This window comes from Lactuca sativa, chromosome 2 (genome assembly GCF_002870075.4).
Source record: "Lactuca sativa cultivar Salinas chromosome 2, Lsat_Salinas_v11, whole genome shotgun sequence".
Taxonomy (NCBI): domain Eukaryota; kingdom Viridiplantae; phylum Streptophyta; class Magnoliopsida; order Asterales; family Asteraceae; genus Lactuca; species Lactuca sativa.
Window position 1 is genome coordinate 196,051,537 of NC_056624.2, and position 15,782 is coordinate 196,067,318.

The 15,782-nt window shown below is 36.7% G+C and overlaps 1 protein-coding gene across 1 annotated transcript; it reads left to right on the plus strand.

Annotated features, from left to right (window-relative positions):
- The first annotated feature begins 1,140 nt into the window (after positions 1–1,140).
- Positions 1,141–3,220, plus strand: LOC111899917 (non-structural maintenance of chromosomes element 4 homolog A). Its single transcript, XM_023895810.3, has 7 exons — positions 1,141–1,330; positions 1,443–1,523; positions 1,825–2,071; positions 2,155–2,254; positions 2,340–2,556; positions 2,645–2,736; positions 2,826–3,220. Exons 1-7 carry the CDS (start codon positions 1,189–1,191, stop codon positions 3,021–3,023), a joined length of 1,077 nt encoding a protein of 358 aa, XP_023751578.1. The 5' UTR covers positions 1,141–1,188; the 3' UTR covers positions 3,024–3,220.
- Positions 3,221–15,782: the final 12,562 nt, after the last annotated feature.

A 15,782-nucleotide genomic window follows, 5' to 3' on the forward strand; every position in this document is an offset into this window, starting at 1 on the left:
TAAACAACACCACCACCACTATCCCTCCCTCTAACTTCTTCCCTCCCGAGGACAACCCAAACCTCCAACACCACTGAGAAACCTTCATCACCACCTGCCATCTTCCTTGCCCCATTCTCTCTGAGTTCACACCGATAAAACACAATGGAGAGGCAACGGAGCTGCCACAACACGCCACCCATCACCGCCACTCGCTGCTCCGCCATCCGTTGACATCATATTTGCTGCAGGTGTGAGTTTTTCGACCATCACCTTATACCCCTTCCTCTCGTTTCTTCTTACAACCTCATGTCTGTCTCCTTATCTAGGTTCCATACATTTTTGAGGTTTGAAAAGGATTGTTCATAATAGGGGCAAATCAAAGATGGAGATGGGGATTACCGAAGTAGAGAGGGGAGTAAGGGTGGAGAGGGCTATTTACCTTGTCTTGGACCTGCAAGACGAGAAAGATACGAGAGGAACAGAGAGAAAATGGTTGCAATCGACCCAGCACACGCTTTTGAAGCCACGACATTTGCGTTTTATGTATTTGGTTTGGCCGGCGACATCGAAATGGAATTGGCAAAAGGTTCGGCGTCACTGAGAGTACATCTGATTGATTCCCTCCATAGCCTCGATCAAGACACTGTTCTTGAAGAATTGTGATGTGTGGGTTTTTTTATACAGCAGAGAGAGAGAGAGAGAGAGAGAGAGAGAGAGAGAGAGAGAGCCTTTTAAATTTCATTTTTTTTCTTTTTTTTCAAAAAAAAAATAGAAAACCTCATAAATGGTCCATGGGTATTGAAATGACGAAAATGCCTCTCACTTAACGGTAGAAAACTGACGGTGTTAGACAGAAAGACTAAACATTAAAAGTTTTGAAACCACAGAGATCATCTGTGAGGGCTTTTAAACTTAAGGACTAAACTTGATATTTTCGAAAATCACGTGAACTATTTTTGAATTTTTGTAAAAAAAAAAACGGTTTTAACTTAGAACTTTCCTTTTGAAAGCATTTCATTCAAATTCAGTTTTTTCTCATAAACGCGGGAAAAACTGACACCCTACGTCATCGCACGTTTACAATATGGAATCGTACTGGGTACGCCGATTGATCTGCTTCTTTTGAAATCTCTCTCTCTCTCTCTCTCTCACTCACAGTTAGGGTTTTTTTTTTTTTCTTTCGAATTCCAACTAAAGACCTGAATAATGTCGTTAAAGGATGATCGGAAGAAGCGGCCTAAAATGGAGTATACAGATGGTACTCATCCAGATCAGTCCAACGATCAAAACTATATCCAGCGCAGAGTTCTTCGTTCCGGATATCTCTCTATTCAGAGTTACATTCGTGGTACTTTTCCTTGTTTTATTCTACAAAAACATCTAACTAGTTTTAACAAATAACACTTTCTGTTGATCTCGTTTATTCGTATGTTCTCTTAATTATGGATGTAATTTCTCAGATAGGAGCGATGAGATAGCAGCTGCTAGTTCAAATAAATTCATCTCCATTATTGACGAAGTAGACGAAATGCACCATCTAGGTAATGGTCAATGCTCTGCAGTTTTTTGATTCTGACGTTGTTGATCCTAAATTTTACGAGATCACCGGTATCAAATTTCAATTTCTTCTTAAACTTACTTAGTGGAAGACGTTCTGCCTCTTCGTTTCCATTTTTCCAAGTTGCAATCAATTTTGTATAAATACAAAATTGATCAAACATATAAGCTTACGCTATTTACTACAATCGTTGGCAACGTGTTATTCCACCGGTGATTGATTTTTGGATTATAGTAATTTGCTTTCTAATACAAACACACAAAATACCTATTCGGCTATTGTAGTCAATAAACCTAGAGAGCAAGTGTCGGATGCGGAGGCACTACGAGACCTAGCCAACACACTGGTGGCTTCCATTAGGGTGCATAGCACAGGAAGTGTAACTCCGTCACTATTTGTTTCAAGCTTGATCAGTCAATTTGGGAAGAAGGAAAGTACAGAAATTACTGAAACTGCTCAAATTCAGTGGAAAGATATCGGGTTGCATGCTTCTCATCCACTTTTCATGACTTTTCAGGGTTCCTGCACCATGTGAGTTCTTTACCTTGATCTATTCCCAATTTTGTATTGCTCTTTTTTTTTTTTCTCTTAATCATTTGTAAATCTCCTTGAAGGATTGGGCCCATGAAGCAAGATGTTAAACCACCAAAAATTCTAGTGAAACGAAAACGATCAAGGTCATCTGTGAAGGAAGAGAAGGTGAAACCAGAAGAGGTATGTATTAGTGTATGTCGATATGATGGTTTTACTTATTTATTTAATCATTTGAATGTGTTTGTATTATTTCCATTGTCCACAGATTGAGGAGACAGTCTCTAAAGAGAAGACAAACACTGAGAAAATCATTGCATCAATGTTTGACATCCTCAAAACCAACACTAATGTTTGTCTTGAAAACATTATCCTAAACAGAGTCTCATTTGCACAGACTGTGGAGAACTTGTTTGCCTTGTCTTTCTTGGTGAAAGATGGGAGAGTTATGATTACAGTGAATGAGAAAGGCTCTCATTATGTTTGTATGTCACACTTCATAAACTATTTTATTATCTCTTATTTTTTCTCCATTTTTGTAACTTATCAACTTATATTTCTATATATATTCAGCACCACGAAATGCTCCTTCTGCTGGCATGATGTCTTCAGGGAAAGTGGCATACTCTCACTTCGTTTTTAAGTTTGACTTCAACGACTGGAAGGTACACATATTAATTGTAGATACCATGTAATAAATAGTTAATCCAAGATGAAGAAAATTAAAAAACACATTATGACGTGGCAAATGCAGTTGATGAAGGATTTAGTAGCTGGAGGTTCTGAGCTGATGCCACATAGGACCAAGATTGATTCTTGTGGTGGTTGTGAATCAGAACCAGATCTGAAAAGAAACAATCACCCAACTACAAATATCACCACACAAAAGGTATCAAGAAATCAAGAAGGGTCTCCTGAAATTGGAAGTAAGTGGCGTCCTATATGTGTTTAATTTGTTGGAAGATTGTGTTTTTGTGGGCTCTTTTTGTATAGGGGTATATGTGTTTTGGTAGTAAATGTTAAGGTATGAATTATGAAACACTAATCTAAATGTTTTGGGTTATACAGATAGGTAGATGTTTATATATTAGCCCACTTAACTGTATTACATTGCTTTTGCCTGATTTACTTATTGCTGTAATTCTCTTGTTTCCTTTTGGCAAAACTAAATTATTTAGTGCTAAATGATTTTGACCTCTTAATACTTAAGACAATGAGGCTTTTGTATCAAAGACAGTGAATTTATCGAATAGACCAATAGACCATAACTCTAGGTAATAGTTCTTTTTGACTTAATGTAGACAGTAAAAGTTAATAAAGAAACTTATGATTATGAAAGTGAACTTTTTTATAAGTACCAACTTTTTTACAAAGTATACCTTATTTTTTTTCAAATATTTTTTTAAACATCTTATTTTATCCACATGAAATGAATGGTCCTTAAGGTCTTAGTAGGCTACGTGGGGCTCTCTTAAAATCCAGGCTTGGTTGGGTTTTGCGGATCCTGGACTTCTCGGTGGTTCTTGTTTAATTGTTTCTATGTAGATTTTCTTTACTTTTAGTCGACATAAACTTGCACAAAGTTTTAGTTTTTATTAAAGCTAAAATAAATTATAGAGTCACATAAAAAGCTATAAAACTATTACCGTACACATTGTGTTACATTGATATTCTATTTGCTGAAAATGGACGATTTGGTCTACCAATAGTTATCATCTTTCCACTTTGTTATGCAAGAAAGGATTGAACCATCACAAGGCAATGAAAAAGCATATTCGTTTATTTTAAAGTTTTAGGTTGTAGAAAATTTTTTCTAAAAAAATGGAAATTTTGAAAAAGCATATCCGCCACTGGCTCTATCGTTTGCTTTAGTGACAGATATTGTTGGGCTAACCTTTTCCTCTCCACCAGCGGCACATACTTAGTATAGAACATCTCTGAAAAATGCTCCCAAGTCACCGTGGATTTCTCCTCAGGAAAATAAGTACTAGTCGCCCGCTTCCACCCATCATTCCCTCCCAAGTGAAGAAGGTTCAAGACGCACCTGACCTTCTAGTCCTCCGGGTACGAGCATGTGAAGAAACATCCCTCCACATCTGATAACCATCTTATAGCAACGATTGGGTTCTTGGCCTTGTCAAACTTTGGGGTATTCATGTTGCTGAAGTCCCGATACTGAAATGATCCTCTCACCTGAACCCCTGCAACAACTACGGTTGCTATAGCAGCAACAACCTCAGTCACAATGGCATATCACTCGTCAAAAAGCTCAATCATCGTGGTCTTAATAGACCCAAAAACCTTCAGGATCACCTCCCACACAGCCATGGTCATGTGAGTGGTGATCATCTCATGTTTCACATCGTTAGTCAAACTTGGACTCACTTGGCCACCAACTCCTGATCCAGAATCTCTAGTGATCGGCATACTAAAAATAAATCGAGAAAACATCAAAAAAGATTCATAATCCAACTACCATAACAACTCGGAACAACTTAACTCTTGGGGGTTTGGGACTTCCTTGATACGCGTACGGGTCCGGTGCTTCCAGTAGTACGAACCCATACTACCTTCCACACATATCCGTATTTTTCTCGAGGGATTATCACGAACCACCTGGCTATAAGGCCTAAAAACTAGGATTCGCTTACATCCTATACTCACTCTCTTGGGAGTGGATAATCATTCCTCAAGATGGCCTACCATAACCTATGCCCACTCAAGAAACTTCCACAAAAGTTACAGTCGCTCGTGTATGCTAATCATACATAACACTAGATTCGATAGACAGTCAAATACTTGATTCTACCCTAATCCCACAACCATACAAGGAACATGAAATAAGGATAAATCAAACATTCTCATGCTATAAAATCTTAGTTATGTACAACTATGATGCATACACTAAGTAACTACAGTAGTAATGTCAGTTCCATATAGCATAATAATAAATTCCTTTAGGCTATCAGGCATCATACATCATATAATTCTACCATGCAATTCCTGAAGATCCTTAGCCTACATACTAGCATGCATTTCTATTAATACATAAAACAAATGTGGGTATCTTAGGGAATCACTTTCCTTGGCTCCGACTGATTTTACACATCACATCCTTTCTGTTGATTCTTTTATGTTTAAATTTTGAAAACATTTTGAAGATCCTTAGTTTGAGTCTGAAATTACATAAGTGCTCATCTAATTCTCTCAAACTAGGGATCTGACACCAACTTGTAACATCTCATATTCATGACAAAAATTCTTATTTTTCAAACCATTCCAAAATCCATAATGTACATAAAAACATAATTTCTCAAAACGATAACACGAATCAGAGTATCCCAAAAGCATACATCATATAAAATCCAGAATGATGTGCACAATCAAGCTTTCGCCTTCCCCTGTCCTCTGAAGTACCTGAAACTAAAACATCAAATTATAAGCCAAATCATAGTGAGTTCCCCCAAGGTAACCCACACAACATCATAATACAATGCATGCAAATCAGACCTACAACACTAAGTTGCACCACCACCGAGCCTTCAGCTATACGATGGATCGCTCTCGAGCCTACAACATAAGTTGAACCACTCCCTTGGGCCTACAGTATCAACTGGACCGCCCTGATATCTTGGCCTTTAGCACAAAGCGGGACCGCCTCAACCCATCAAAACAATAACATGTCGACATATGCAATAATAAACAATAACCAACAAGTACATGTAATTATACAGATCTACCGGTCTAACATATAACTCGCGAGCACAAGTAATCATATAGTTCTACCAGTCTATCATATAACCAACATAACATCATCCTATATATATATATATATATATATATATATATATATATATATATATATATATATATATATATATCAGGACACACAACCCAGTGGGCCGGTATTGGTGTTTTCGACCCACAAGTACAGTGAGAAAAACTTACCTCAATGTCCGAAAGAGAGCTGAACTAAATGTTGCTCCAAGTATCGGCTCTACGAGTCACCTGTACAACACACATGGACCAAGCCTCAAACTACTACTCAAAATACCCCAGATGACCTAAAGTCAAACTTGGTCAGAGTCAATGGTCAACTGTCAAAAGTCAAACTCTAGTAGGTCACCATGTTGTGGCCATACTTGGCCACGCCGTGGCTACTAAACGACAAGGCATGTAAATTTCTACCCATTTGCCACGTCGTGGCAACCTATGGTCACATCGTGGGATTGGTCTGGACAACTTAATCCATTAAGCCATTTTCCCATAACTTTAAGAGCTCCAAAGCTCAGATCTGGTCCTTCACATGGTCTTGATGGATAAAGTTTCCAACTTTGTCCATTAAGACTCCATAAAAAGTCAAGATCCCAACCCTAATTCCTTAAGGGTAACCAAGTGCATAAAGATATTCATTAAGCACCAAATCTCCAAAATTGATCACCCAAAGTTTCCAGAAGGGTTTCTTTCTCCTAACAAGCCCTAAAAATCGTAGCTTTATGGACATACATGTCCAATGCATGTCCCTTCTATTTTTAGTTAAAAAATAATATGGCAATATGGACTTAAACTTGAGTATGGAACCAAAAACCACATAGATCCTCGTATCTGGAACATATAACACTAGAATGGTCACATGGATCCATAAAGTTGCCAACTTTATGAGATCCAACCTTCCAATTTCTCATATTATGAAGATTTAGTGACAAAAGAGCTAGATCTAGAGATAAATACTAGCATAAATATTAGATCTTATGGATTTATAAAAGTCTAGAAACGTGCTCGAGGTAGACAGTGTAACAATTGCGACTTTTGGCACCAATCAATATTTACGAAAAGCGGCCAACGTCAAAGATAATAAGCTTAATACATAATATATATCAATATATGATAAAAATATAAGTTTCATATTAAGATATCCGAGTTCAGATGAAGGATATATGAATTTTATAACAAATAAAAATTAGTTGCGTTATTAAATTTATGAACGTCTAAAGCTACAAAGAAAATGATTACTTTTCGGTAAAGTCACCAAAAGGAAAGTTGTAGTATTCTTTAAAATAAGAATTTTGGTAAAAGGAACGTCCGACGAAGGAAGTTTGCACGTCGTGCATGCTTCTAGAAGGGGATATGTGGACCACCAGGATTATGCCACGTGTTAGCAGCACCAGATACGCTAGACGTAAATCTACTTTTTGGCCATATAAATAAAGCAGCAATACTCATACTTTCTCCATTCAATCTTCTCGATTTCTCTCATTTTCCCATAAAAATTCCTCCAAAACTCTTATAAAATATTATCAATAATATATTTTAGTTATATATTATTATATCTTCGAGTCTGATAGATCCCGAAGCGATCTTCGAGTCCCGAGTCCTGATTCTACCCTACATCAGCAGTATCACGCTACAATGGTGAGTTTAGTGGCCCATTTTCCATTGTTTTATAAAACATAGGGGGGATACATATTATAAAAATAATTTATCAGTTTTACAAAATATTATTATTTGTAATATATTAGTAGTTTATTCGATAAATACGTTAGGATAATATGCTGATAGAAACTCTGCTTAGTTTTAAGCAATGATATTATGCTTAGTCGTTATACGAGTCAAGTTCATAGGATAACCTTACACCTATTCGTTATGATGGTCAATTCTAGGTGATAATTATTATATGTTGTCGTTACTCTGCTCGTATAAATATCAATAAATAGACACTGTCGTAACTCTGTTTGTATAAATAGTGATATTTAGTATACGTCGTCGTTACTCTTCCGTATAAATATCAATAATTATTATACACCGTCATCACTCTGCCCGTATAAATAGTAATATTTAGTATATGTCGTCGTTACTCTGTCTGTATAAATAGTGATATTTAGTGTACGCCGTTGTTACTCTGTCCGTATAAATAGTGATATTTAGTATATATCGCTGTTACTTTATAGTGATATTTAGTATACGCTGTCGTTACTGTGCCTGTATAAATAGTAATATTTGGTATACGACGTCGTTACTCTGCTCATATAAATATCGATAGATATACGCCGTCGTCACTCTGCTCGTATAAATAGTAATATTTAGTGTACGTTGTCGATACTCTGTCCATATAAATATCCATAGATATTATATGCCGTCGTCACTCCGCTCGTATAAATAGTGATATATAGTACACGACGCCGTTACTTGGGCCAAACCTCTAGAGCAACATTATACCCAGTCGTAGCACTAGCCAAATTTAGGATACGACACCATACATAGTTGTTACTCTACTCAAATATCATGTTTCCAAATAACTATAATCAGGGTGTGTGTGTGTGTGTGTATATATATATATATATATATATATATATATATATATATATATATATGAGATCTAAAAGATATAATTATCAAATATAGAATTAAAGGGGTTTATATTACGATAAATATATAAAATCACTCAATAAGAAAGATAAAAAGATATAATTACTCCAATAGAAGTATCCAATGGGCATACTTCTGGAATAAAAGATATAATCACTCTAATAAAAGTATCCAAGTGGCATATTTCTGGAATAAAATATATAATCACTCTAATATAAGTATCTACGTGGCATACTTCTGGAATAAAAGATATAATCACTCTAATAGAAGTATCCAAGAGGCCTACTTCTGGAATAAAAGATATAATCACTCTAATAGAAGTATACAAGGGGCATAATTCTGGAAGAAAATATATAATCACTCTAATAGAAGTATCCAAGGGGAATACTTATGGAATAAAAGATGCAATCACTCTAATAGAAGTATCCAAAAAGCATACTTCTAGAATAAATATATAATCACTCTCAATAGAAGTATTGATTTATACCAGCATACTTCACGGATAAAAGATGATAATAGAAGTATCCAACGGGCATACTTCTAAAATATAAAGTATAGGCGGTATGTGTTTATAAGATAATAATATTGCAGATAAGATTATACGATACTCCATTTGATAGGAGAAAACCTAAAGATAATGGTAGTATGTGATAAAAAGTAAAGCGTTATCTAGAAATTATAAAATACTATTAGAAGATACCTTAACAACATAAATCAAAATACATTTTAACTATATAATGTTATGCATAAAAATATATTTTCAAAGATATAACACTCAAACCTATGAGTTGACCAACATTATGTTGACGTTTTCGAAACCTCATGTATTCCTAGGTAACTATGAGAGTAAAGCCTACACTCCCAAAAGCAACAGTTGATAGAGGAAGCAACTGGAAGACTTCTATCGTTTATCGTTATGCCTACTTGTTAAGGCACCTTTGTATTAGGAATTCTAATAATCTGATATAATGTTTTATCTATCAATAAAAGTGACATTTATGTTTTATATTGTTCAATGTATATTCAATGACTGTGATCTAATATCCCTACGTAGCATAGCTCGACGTTTACGCTGCCGGCTGAGGATGTGACATATAGGAAGATTTGCTTGCTAAAACCAAGCTCGGATATGTCTTCTTCTTCTTCAAAATACTACCAAAAACATACAAAGGATTAAAAATTAGCAATGGAAGCTAGGGTTTCCTCTTGGAGGATGAGGGAGAGTGAATGAGACTAAGGGTAGGCAACCCTAGCCACCACATTCCCTTAAATAGGGGCTCAAACCCCGGATTAGGGCTGGTCAAAAAGTTAACGGTTAATGGTCAACGCATTGCGACCATTCCTTGGTCGCATCGTGAATACGCTACAAGACTAAACAGTCGCAACTCACGTCGCGACACCCTAATGGCCGAGTCATGAAAATAGATAAAGACAACACTCTTTCATTAATCTCTTAATCTATTAAGTCCAAAGTTCAAAACTTCATATATGAATCTTCTAAGGATCATAACGGATAAAGTTTCCAACTTTATCCAAACCCAAGGCTTAATCACTCATAATCTCTAACCATAAATCAAAATAAGCTCAAAATGGTCTAGAGCTTGTGCATGGTTCAAGGGGAACCTATACACATACCTTTTTATACTCCAAGGTTTCTAGAAGATCATTCCACCATGTTCTAGGGTTTTGTGTAACATCCAGGAAAAATCATGAAAAATTTAAACTTTTAAAACAACACAAAATCATAATTTGTTTACACATAGTTTTCAAAACACATTCCATATCAGAGTTCCCAAAATCACAAATCAAAAACATGAGGATGTGTACGGTTATGCCTTCGACTTCTTGCGGTCCACTAAAGCACCTGAAAGATAACCCAAAATTGTAAGCCAACGCTCAGTGAGTTTCCCCCAAAATACCAACACATAAACAGATAGCAAATCAATTAACAATATAATATGGGTCCAATCAATAATCGGGTTGGAATACCCCAAGCCCCTCAACCATCGGGTTGGAATGCCAACATACTATGGGTCCAATCAACCATTGGGTTGGAATACCCCATCCCCTCAACCATCAGATTGGAATGCGAATACACTATGTGTTCAATCATCCTCGGGATGGAATACCATTGGGCCCATTCAACGATCAGGTTGGTATGCCCCAACCTGTTGGCTTACGCACGAAGCAGTGAAGCCTCAGCCATTGGCCACACATATGTACATATAACAAAAAATTATAACACTCTACAGGCAGTCAAATAGATCTACAGATCACTAAGCATAGCATCGTCTTATACACTAGAATACCGATCTAATAGATCACTATAGTACATTAGCATGCATAATAGGATATCAATCCAATGTGTCGGCCTTGGTGCCTTCGAACCGAAAGTACGATGAGGAAAACTCACCTCGCAAATCCGTACAGGTAGTAGAAAAGAATATTGCTCCACGAGTCAACTATAGAGGTCACCTACACATAAGGAGAGACCCAGACCTTAGGCTTCATAATAAAATACCCAAAATTACCCTAAGGTCAAACTAGGTCAAAAGTCAACGATAAGTCAACTGTCAGCGAAAAGTCAACCCAGCTGAGTACGCCCAGCGTACTCAGTTCTTATGTCTCGCATACTCAACGCTTGACCAAAAATGGGCAGTTGACCACCTACGCCCAACGTACACAACGGTCATGCAAAAACTTCCATTAAGTGCTTAATTCAATAAGTCCAACGTCCAAAATCCAGATCCAAGCCTAAAAAGGTGTTCCAAACCATAAAGTTTCCAACTTTATGGTTATACATGCCTTAATAAGTCCAAAAACCAAAACCCTAGTTTGTCTTAACCACTTAAGACTCCTATAACTTGCATGCAAACACCAAATGAGTCAAGATAGCATTTTTACGAATTAATGCACCTCAAATCTTCTGAAAAGACAACTCCTTTGGTCTTAGAGTAGCTCATACTCATTAAGTCCAAGAATATGGGAATAAAACTCATAAAACCTCACGTAACAAGATTTTAAGGAAATACAAGTCAAGATCAAAGCTTTATACCTTCTAAAGTTTTCCAAGGAGGCAAAAATCCTAGATCTACAAGGTTGCTTCTACCCAAGTCTCCTTAATGAATCTTCTTTTTTCCTTCAACACACCAAGAACACACACTTAAGCTCAAAATGCACACTCAAGGGATCAGGGTTTGCAAAAACATCATAAGGGGAGTGAAGGTTGGAGAGGTGAGGGAAAAGAGGTTATATGGATGGTTATATAGGGGCTCAGCCCTAGAATTTAGGGTTTCCAAACCTGGCGAGTACGCCCCGGGTATGCTAATGTACGCCCAACATACGCACGTATGCATGGCGTACTCCCATCCCTTCGAAATTACAAATTTTCCACTAGAGTTTCCAATGGACACTTCCTTTTACTTAAGGACCAAACGCGATATGATAAGATTATAGGGTTGAATTTAGAAGTACATGAACACTAAGATGTTACATTTCGGGCTGCACAAACCCCAATAACATCACGTCTATATGGATGAAGGGGCCAGAATCCCCTCTAAGACCTAGATCTAAGCATAAAAATGCACAGAAAAAGGATCTTTATATTCACAAAAGGTCCAAAAGTGAATAAGGAAGTTAGACCTACACTTGGGAGGACCTTCTTGCACCAAGGACCTTGACCCACTTCTTCAAAACACATTTCCAAAGCAAAAAACTCAAGAACACTTTCAAGGGAGGCTAGAATTTCACAATAGGGTTTTCAGAGGTGGAGGGTAGAAATAAGATAAAACCCTAAAAATTAGCTCCATTAAATAGGAAGTAAGTCCCGAGACTTAGGGTTTCCGGCTGTGGCTTCTTCGTGTCGTGACAAATACATGGTCGTGCTTCTACTTATCGATGCGACTCATGTCATAGAATATATAGGTTGCGTCGCCTTCAACCAGAAATCCCAAATCTCAATTTTAATTTAAAATTTTCAAGAAACTAACTCTTCCTGAAAAACGGGTTTTACAGACACTTTGTTGGATTTCAAGGGGTCAAATATTAAAATTGTAACATGGCACTGTGATGTGTAGGGAAGTTAGCCACGTATTTTCCATTTTACCCTTCCTAATAAATAAAACCCTACACATCAACCAAATATAGGTGTTCTTTTTTCAACTTCATTTGTTTTTAAGTGATGAATATTATGTGTTCTTGGTGTTTATGTGTGTAAGAGAGATGGTGTTCATCCAAATCTAACTCCCACCACCACCATCGTTCGCCTCCCACTATCTTTTCCACCCATCTGCTATCCACCTCCAGTAGGAGCACCATCGATCCACCAAAACAAGCACCAAATTAGAAAAGTTCAAAGCTTCAAAAAGAAATCTAGAAAAAGAAGAACCTAATATGAAATGAATTTGAAAAAAATTATAGAGTTCTTCATCTTCCTCTGTACTTTTGCTGACGAAAATGATGAATACCAAATGTTCTTTATCTTTGTGTGTTTAAGAGAAATTGGTCTAAAGACATACAATTTTTGAAACATGTTATAACATTTTGACTCTCTACATCTCGGTTCCTTCTTCGAAGCTCTTTACAATATATATTGAGTCAAATATTGTCTTTCTAAAAGATCCATTGTGGATAAACGAGAGACTCCAACATATATAGAGACATAATGGACTGTGTGGCACCAATGTTGGATACACTAACACCCCCCTCGGAGATGGAGGCCCACTCAGGTTAGAAAAAAGATATGATAAGCTATAGGGGTGCAAACGTTGGCTCTGATACAATGTAAGATAACCGGTATAATTTTTGGAATTGTCTAGAAAATCTCTGTAAGTTAAGCTATACTTATACCGCTTTCAGTGTAACTTATATTTATAATTATAATCGTTATTATAAACCTATAAATAAGATTTATCAACGATTCCAAGTCATTATACTAATTGATCTACTTATGGGAGTGATGTCTAGGCTGGAATTAGTGAAGTGTTTAAAATGGGATTTCCAAATAGTATACCTTGTATACCAAACGGACCTTACCTCCGATATGATCCTACATGGTTATTCTTTACTTGATAGGTCTTGATGTAGACAATGAGATTAGTAAGTATTCTAGACTATCATTAGTCACTAGTAACATTATACTAAGACTTAGTATTAATCATACTTATGTCACATCCAAGGGAAAGTTAATGTGTTAGGCGAAGATCCGCCCAAATCACCAGTCATCCACCTAATTCTGGTGAGTGCATAGTTCATTTCATGAACATGATTTTAGTAAAAGTATTAATTAAAGTATTAAATTTCTGTTAGAAAGTTTATATGTTAGTTGTAATGCTCCAGAATCACAATAAATTTAAAATTTTCAAAAACAACCATTAATTAACATTGTTTACAAAAGGTCATTGTTTCAAAATCATTATTTCAAATCAAAGTTTTCCCAAGAACCAGTGCCATAAAACATGAAGCTTTGTATGATCACGCCTTTGTCTTCCCACGATCCTCAGAAGTACCTGAAATGATAAACTAAAAATTGTAAGCTAAAGCTTAGTGAGTTCCCCCAAAGTGTCAGCACACCATATAACAAACAAGCATACAAATATAAGCATCCAGTCTGACTAGACCGCCTCTCAAGGCCTACAACCTATATGGACCGCTCTACTAGCCTTTGACATGACTAGATCGCCTCGTAGAGCCTATAGCCTATATGGACCGCTCCACAATTACCCGACCTGACTGGATCGCCTCGCAGGGCCTACAACCTATCCGGTCGTCCCCAGGTGTCTTGCCCTACATCACAAAGCAGGTCCGCCTCAACCCAACACAACATTTCAACATATACAACAAATACAATAAACACAAAGCCAACAAATACATATAAGCATATAGATCTACTGAACAACTACAAACTATCACATCGTTATCTTGACCATGATAAATAATATGGTGAGCTGATATTGGTGCTTTCGACCCACGGGTACAGTGAGGAAAACTCACTTCTCATTCTAAATGCAGTCTGAATAAATCCCTTCTTCGACAACCGGCTCTACCCAACTCCTAAATATCAAAACATTTCCCATTCTAAATTAATAACAATTTTCCCAAAATACACTTGGTCAAATTCAATAAAGTCCACTGAGTCAACCCAGCTGAGTCAACTCAAGCCTCGTACGTGGGGCGTACTCGTGTCCAAGGCATCAGGGCTCATCCTACATACGCACAGCATACCATTTGGTATGCCCAGTATACACACAAGTTGCTTCTTGACCCCTTAAGAGCTTATTACTACAACTTTTTACGTCCAAATGTAGATCCAAGGCTAAAATACCAAAGAGAGTCATAAAGTTTCCAACTTTATGACTTTGCGTTCCCATTAAGTGCTTAATACACAAAATCCCAACTTCTTAACACCTTAACACCTTCTAGAGCATGCATGGGGAAGAACTAAGCATCAAGATCACATTTTTATGACTCAATACCCCTCATTAGGCCTAAAAGGAAAAATTATTTGATCAAGAGCATGCATGCTCAAGAATCACAAAAGTTGGGACCAAAAATGCCCTAAATGGAGGAATATCTAGATATACATGAAAGGATGATCAAGCTAAGAGATTTTTACCCCCTGGAGGTTGCTAGCAAGTAGGGAATCCAAGATCCAAGCTTCTTCCAAACTCCAAAGTCCTTATACCACCTTCTTATTCTTCAAGACCCCCACCAAAACATAAAAATGAGCTCAAAATACAATATTCTCACTTAGGGTTAGCTAGAAGGACGAACTTTGGATGGAGGCTGATTAGGGTGAAGGTCTTGGGGCCATAAAGATGTTTAAATAGGGTCTAAACCCCAATTTTTAGGGTTTGAAACCCTCGCACGTACGCCCTGCGTACACGATGTATGCCCATCATACAAGGACCCAAGCATTAACGCCTTGCGTACGAAGCGTACGCCCAACGTACTAAGTATTCAACCAAAATTACCAAAATGCCACTATGGGCCATTTTGTAATACTCCTCGTGCACAAGGGGAAAAATGCAATCTTCTTCACATAAAGGCTTTAATTCGAAGTTACCTCATCAACGGGATGTTACATGAGCTATATCCTTACTGCCTGGTTTATGTGTTAGAAATGTATTTGAGGATATACGATATGCGAACCAGATATGGTTCTTTTTATGTTTATATATATATATATATATATATATATATATATATATATATATATATATATATATATTAATTATTACATGATAACAATGAATAGAAATATTATTAGAGAAAAGGATAAAAGTATATTAATACCTAAAATACTATGTGATAAATATATATACTAGATTAGGATAGTGTTGTCTAA